Source organism: Sinocyclocheilus anshuiensis, unplaced genomic scaffold (genome assembly GCF_001515605.1).
Source record: "Sinocyclocheilus anshuiensis isolate Anshui unplaced genomic scaffold, SAMN03320099.WGS_v1.1 scaffold234, whole genome shotgun sequence".
Taxonomy (NCBI): Eukaryota; Metazoa; Chordata; class Actinopteri; order Cypriniformes; family Cyprinidae; genus Sinocyclocheilus; species Sinocyclocheilus anshuiensis.
Window position 1 is genome coordinate 1,926,836 of NW_015544165.1, and position 7,169 is coordinate 1,934,004.

General features: G+C 38.0%; 1 protein-coding gene across 2 annotated transcripts in view; it reads left to right on the plus strand.

Moving 5' to 3' along the window:
• Positions 1-6,546, plus strand: part of LOC107695816 (cyclic AMP-dependent transcription factor ATF-7-like) — a 29,541-nt gene extending 22,995 nt beyond the window's left edge. For both annotated transcript variants that reach the window (XM_016495877.1, XM_016495878.1), the window contains exons 4-12: positions 522-652; positions 853-1,017; positions 1,811-1,968; positions 2,246-2,339; positions 3,588-3,707; positions 4,352-4,501; positions 4,659-4,847; positions 5,914-6,019; positions 6,093-6,546. In XM_016495877.1, coding sequence (XP_016351363.1) covers positions 522-652; positions 853-1,017; positions 1,811-1,968; positions 2,246-2,339; positions 3,588-3,707; positions 4,352-4,501; positions 4,659-4,847; positions 5,914-6,019; positions 6,093-6,328 — 1,349 coding nt within the window. In that variant the 3' untranslated portion in view covers positions 6,329-6,546. The remainder of the gene's footprint in view (positions 1-521; positions 653-852; positions 1,018-1,810; positions 1,969-2,245; positions 2,340-3,587; positions 3,708-4,351; positions 4,502-4,658; positions 4,848-5,913; positions 6,020-6,092) is intronic.
• The last annotated feature ends 623 nt before the right edge of the window (positions 6,547-7,169 follow it).

A 7,169-nucleotide genomic window follows, 5' to 3' on the forward strand; every position in this document is an offset into this window, starting at 1 on the left:
TGAACCTTAAACCGCATAAACACATTTCATTACACCAAATACACAAAATAATGTTCTTTTTAGCAACATCATATGACCCCTTTAATTTGTCTTTGGTAGGTGCATGTCCCTAGCATCCATCCCCATATTTATGTCCATGTTTTTTGTCACTTCTTTTGTGGGTAATGGTAACCTGGAATGCTTGTTTCAATGGCACTGACAAAAAAATAGTCCAGAGATTTAACAGTGTAATTTGATATCATTACTTTATAGCTGTGGAGTGAAGTGAAGTACCCTTAAGCTAGTAATTTTAAGGGGGACAATGCACAACATGATGTTTTTTTTGTCACATTAAACCCTTGGGAAAAAACACAAATGTAATAACAGACTTGGACTCTCCAAGATTTATCATGTTAAATCGCAAGCAGATTTGCTTTGTACTGGTACAGCCGTTTAGCTGCGTGGCACAGTTTATATTGTCCTTGGGGCCGTCTTGCATAAGGAAACAATGAGATCTCTCTGTTTCTCGCCCTCTACTCCAGACCAGACGCCGACTCCCACTCGTTTCCTGAAAAACTGTGAAGAGGTGGGCTTGTTCAATGAGCTGGCAAGCTCGTTCGAGCAGGAGTTCCCTAAAGCCCAGGAAGATGAGGACAAGAGGGCCAAGAACCCGGTGAGCTATGGGACTGGGTGGAGGGATTCAGTCAAACAGTCAGACGTGCTCCAAACATGAGGAGCTCGGGCTGCCTGCTGCCAGAAACTCAGATTTATGGACTGCAGAGTTCCCTATCAGTTCTCATGTGTAGCACCGTCTCGTCTCTCTCTCTCTCTGTCTGTCACATTCTTCATTTGTCTTTCTTTTTTTCCATGTAGTTGCCTGCTCCTAATTCAGGAGCACTTGATATGAGTTTGCAAACGCCTTCAGACGTTAAGGTGAAAGAGGAGAACCCCGTGGAGGTGGACTCCTCTCCGCCTACCAGCCCTGACTCCATCTCCAGCATGTCAGATAGCAGCAAAGAGGCCTTAAGCAGAGGAAAGGTACATGCTTAATGCAAACCAGACTGCTAGAGCAAAACCAAATACTAAAAATGCCTAATACCTAAAATGTTAGGATTTTGAAACATGATTCTGACATTGATCGTGTGAATTTTTGTACAGACAGTCAGATGTACTTCCACTGAAGCACAAGATACTCTTTAGATCATTCTCAAATCATGGAGAACATGATAATCAGGTTTTTATAACCAGAGCTTGAGTTCTGCAAAAGGAGGACAAATCAAATACTAAGACATTATGAAATTCATATACATTTTTACATTGAGCTTTTTGCTTCTATTGGTATGTTAAAATTATCATTTGTAATAAAAAATAATTATAAAACAAGTTAAAATAATTTATTTCATTTAATAATTAATTAATAATGAATGAAAAATTATTATACATACTTTTGTAATTATTATTTTCAAGAATTTATTAAATTATCCAAATCATTTATTTATTTATTTAATTAATTAAAATACAATAAATAAAAATAAAAAAATGAAAAAAAAAAAGCTACATTTAAGCAGTGATCTGAAGACTTTTTGTAGAATACTTAGAATATAAAATATATAAAATAGATAATTGCAAGGTATGCTAGCACACATTCAAAGTGGCCACTGTAGAGACCATAATTGTACCATTTCACTAAACTACGTATTTAGCAGTAACTGAACTAGATGTGTTGCATCACTAAACAAACAGTTGTGACTGGATGACTTTTCTTTTGGAAGCAAACAGTGTTGATTTTTGAATTATTTTGTGCTTAGCTGGCTGATTATTTTTCTTACAGGATTCTCCTTCAAAGCCTGCCGTCAGTTCGGCTCCCACCCCTGCCATAGTGCGTCCTGGCTCTCTCCCCCTGCACCTGGGTTATGACGGCCTGCAGCCCACCATGCCCTCCCCCACCTCTGTCATCACACACACCCCACCATCCAACCGCACACTGGGGTAAGAGTACAACCACAGCCTATCACTGTGGAGCCGTTGTTTTGGGCCATCAGCTTATTCTCTGTGACTCATTTCTATATGACTCACTGTGCTGCTATAAGTTGGTGTTGTAGTAATTCTTAGGAAACCGTGGGAAGCTGGCTCATTTATGCTATACTTGACGTTCAACGAATGTTTGGTCAGGTAGTGGACAGGAAGAGAGCAGAACTTCAGGCTGTGCATTGCTTTCTGCTGTTGCTGCTTGTGCAAACTGGAAATTTCTCTACTTCTGTTTTAGATCTCCCACAGTGCCGTACCCAATGATGATGCTTCCCAATGGTCAAACAGTTCCTGTTCTTCCAGGTCCTATGCAGATGCCCTCTGTAATATCTGTAAGTGTGAAGTGTATCTCTGAGTATGGAATATTAATATATGGAGTACAAAGAGATGGCCCACTCAAAGGAAAAAGAATGGAAGAGTTTGTGACAGTCGACTTTTTGTTTACTGTAAAACTGATTTTCAAACTGGGGTCTGCAAGGTGGTACTGGGAGGTCTGTGGAAAATTCATTGTTATTGTTAGTTAAAGGGGTCATATGATGCTGCTAAAAAGAACATTATTTTGTGTAGCTATTAAATTTTTTTTAAATTGAATTAAAGCTGAAATCAAGCCAAATATAAATATTACACAAAAAAATACTTAAAGAACTGTTGCCTTGAAATGTTCTCTTGGTGACTAATTGAAATAAAATAACTTTTAGTTCAAGTACCAAGATTTCCTAGAAATAAAACAAAATTTGTTTTTTATTTTAATAAAAATAAAGCTAAATAGAATATAACACTAAATAGAACTGATAAAATGACAAAGCACAAAACAAATTTACTAAAACTAAAATTTAAATGAAAACTGGAAATTTCAAAATAAATTCTAAATATATTAATAACTAATATAATAGTATATAAATAATACTAAAATAAGACTTAGGAAAACTTCACAGTAACTACAATTATTTTGATTTTTTTGTAATAAATACTAATATTTTCCAGATAATATTTAAATAATTTATTTTAATATTTAAATAATTTTAACAATATTATTAATTATTTAATTTTTAAACAAAAGTTTGTCTTTTCATCACACCATTTTTTCTCACACAGTATATATCAGTCTTAAAATATATAGCAGCCTTTATAATTTGTGGAAGAGGTCCTTTGTATAATCTTTGCATCAAGGAGTCTGTAAAATGCCTTGTATTAGCATAATTTGACTTAAAGAAGCAAACTTTGTTGATTTGAAATATATTATTGAAATGTAATCCTGACAAACAGTTGGCGATTTCAGTCCTTCAATCACATTCAAGTAGACAGGAGCTGAACTTGAGTACCCATTACTTAGAAAATAGATTCTCGTGACTTACCTTAAAGGGACTATTCTGTGATTCAATTTTAAAGGCAAAGTGTGTAATATTTTTCCAATGTTAAATGTCATACAACGCCCCCTTGTTTCAGCACAGTGTCACTTGTAGCTAAAAAATGACCCACTTCTCTTTTAAAATGGTGTTCATGTGAGCAGTTATTTCTGATCTTTGGAGTCATTCATAATTTGCCTCATGATATGTTTTGCATTTGTCCCTGTGGTGTAGCTGGCGAGGCCCCTGTGTATGGTGCCCAACATTCCAGGAATACCCGGCCCTCCACTAGGGGGCAGCAGCAGCAGCTCGTCTTCACCTTCTGGTTATAACCCCCACAATGAGGCAAAGATGGTGAGGACAAATCTGTTTTCTCCCTAATCCAGCCTGTGGATCATTTTGCAGAATGCTCGGATGCATAGCTTTCTCTTAGTGTTCCCATGTTGAAAGTCTTTATCCAGCACATCACATAGGTGATAGTTTTCACAACAAACAAACACAGGCTGTTCGGACAAAGCAGCTCTGTAATTAACAGTCTGTATTTCAAATACACTTATTATACAGGGATATGCAAAAAATGCCTATTTTCATAATAGAGTAGTTTGTGGGTGGTTTAACGACTAGTCAGTCTGTATAGTTTGGCTCATTTAGTAATATATAATAGTCATTTATAATAGCTAATTCAGATTATTAATAAATACTATAATAGTATTTAAATAATACTAAAATAACACTAGAAAAATTGCTATGTTTATGTTTTCTCTATTATTAATAAATAGCTGTACATTTCTTGGTTTCTTGCGAGATGTTTGCTTAAGTCACAAGTTAAATCTAGATGACCATCCCGACCCATAGAAATAATAATATGCAGAAGTTCACACGTTTATTTCCTTTCTGTCACATGATTTCTCTCTCTGAGTTACGGTTCAGTTTTATGATATGACTTCAGAATACCATCTTGTGCCACATTACCATGGTGTATTTGTTGTTATTCCCAGAGGTTGAAGGCAGCATTATCTCAGCAGATGCCCGCGGCTCAGGGTTGTCTTGGTGTGGCGATGGGGTCCAGTGCGATGGTCCCTCAGAGGGTGGAGCAAAGTCAGCTGCTGGTCCAGCATCCAGATGCCCCATCCCCTGCTCAGCCACAGGTATCGTGTGTTTTTACACTCGAATTGTCAAGTGCAAACATTAAATATACAACAGATGCCTGAACAGATGCCTTCATATTTGTCAGGGAGCAATCTTTCACTTTGCTGTGGCATTGCGCAGTAAGCATCCTTGTTTACTCTGCCCTGCTGTGTTCAGGTGTCACCCGCTCAGCCCACCGGAGGTCGCAGGCGGAGGACGACTGATGATGACCCTGATGAGAGGAGGCAGCGCTTCCTGGAGCGGAACCGGGCAGCAGCTTCTCGTTGCAGACAGAAACGCAAGATATGGGTCAACTCTCTGGAGAAGAAGGCTGAAGAACTCACCTCCTTCAACGTCTCGCTGTCGGTTAGTGTGTGCGAAATATTTTCTGACTTTTTTCATCTAAAATGTGAATGAGCACTGATATATTGCTTATAGCATCTTGAGAAATGTGTGACGTGGTTCCTCTGTGTCTTTCAAAATTTTGACAGTATGTAAATCTTTGTATGCAGTGCATGGAAAACCCAGATTTTATGCAATCGGAACATACTGTGTGGGATTCTATATCCCATGATGCAGTACATTTGTCCATAACTTCTATCTAAAGAGTCAAGATTGAACCAAAAGCAATGTAAACTGTGATGTTATGTTACTTTTGTGTGGCAAAAGTTAAGATAGATTTTGTTTGCGCAAAATTGCACAAAAGATGGCAAAAAAGGCTGTATTTATTTCCCACATAACTGGATGTCACTCACCAAGATGTAAATATGTAATGTTACAAGATCATGTAACAAACATGTCGCATAACATGCTCTGAAACGTTTAACTTTATTGCAAACATACTGCATACTGTTTCACATACTGGTTATTAATATCTTTACATATACTGCAGTATTGCCAGTATCTCATTCCAAACATAGCCTGAGACTAAATAATTTATTTTATTACAAGTATTGCCATTATTTGAAATTGACTTTGTCATTGATACTATTAATAATAATAATAATTGTAATAATAATTTATTATAAGAATAAAACATTTTAATATATACTTTTAATTTATGTATTTGTTTGTTTTTATTTTATTTTATTTCATTTTGTTTTTTTTATTTTTGTTTATTTTACATTTAAATACAATTATTTTACATTAATTTTTACAATTATTGCTCTTATTTTTATTTAAAAAATGTATGTATGTATTTATTTATTAAATTGTTTTACCATTACTGGCCTTATTTTATTTTTTATTTTTATCATGTGTACTGTTATGTTTTTTTTTTCTTCATTGGTTTTGTTGTGTGCATTGATGGTTTGGCATTGTACTTTGAAATTTAGTAGATACAAATGTGTTTGCAAGTACTTTGTTGTCAGCTAGTTTTTGTCCAAGTGTGATGATCACACCTTTTTTTTCCCTGTATTTGTATCTGTACAAGAACGAGGTGTCTCATCTACGAAATGAAGTTGCTCATCTAAAGCAGTTGCTGTTAGCCCATAAAGACTGTTCCGTCACCAACCGCCAGAAGAAAGCTGTCTACTTGGGTGAGTGGAGCTCACGTTGAGGTCTTTCACTTGCATCTGCAGGATCAAACCTTCATTTTTTTATGTCTCTCAGGAGAGGAGCACATGAAAGAGGCATCTGAGCCCACAGGCTCCCCGGCACCGGTCATTCAGCACAGCTCTCTGGCCCCCAGCCCCTCATCTGCAGTAGGGCCCAACGGTCTGAGCTCCCGCGCCGCAGCCGAGGCAGTGGCCATGTCAGTGCTGGCGGGGATGGGCAGCCAGCGGGGGGAGAGCGGCAGACCGTCGCACGTCATCATGGCCACACAGTTCCACCCATCCAGCAGATGATGAGCGCAGCTAACTGTCTGCCTGGGACTCTCCGCATCCCGGGAGAGGGGCAGATCTGTGAGAGGAGAATGCACTCTGTTCCCATTCTTCAGTCTGGTTCCCTCTCATGCCATCAAGCTCTGGCCTGGAGATCAGCTGCATTCTGGGAATGAAACTGGGATTGTGTACACATACAGTGGGGAAAATATTTATTTGATCCCCTGCTGATTTTGTACGTTTGCCCACTTACAAAGAAATGAAGGGTCTGTAATTTTTACGGTTGGTTTATTTTAACGTATAGAGACAGAATACCAACCAAAAAATCCAGAAAAAACACATTATATAAAGGTTAGAAATTGATTTGGATTTCAGTGAGTGGAATAAGTATTTGATCCCCAAGCAAAACATGATTTAGTACTTAGTGCAGAAACCCTTGTTTGCAAGAACAGAGGTAAGATTTTTTTTTGTAGTTGGTCATCAGGTTTGCACACATCTCAGTAGGGATTTTGATCCACTCCTCTTTACAGATCCTCTCTAAATCCTTATTCTCGTCCAAGATTTTTACAGTACATGGCTCCGTCCATTTGCCCCTCAATGTGGTGAAGTCGTCCTGTACCCATAGCAGAAAAACAGCCCCAAAGCAAAATGTTTCCACCTCCGTGCTTGACTGTAGGGATGGTGCTCTTGGGGTCATAGTCAGCATTTCTCTCCCTCCAAACACGGCGAGTCGAGTTAATGCCAAAGAGTTCAATTTTGGTCTCATCTGACCACAGCACTTTCTCCCAAGCCTTCTCTGAATCATTTAGATGTTCTTTGGCGACTTTAAATGGGCCTGTACATGTGCCTTCTTGAGCAGGGGGAC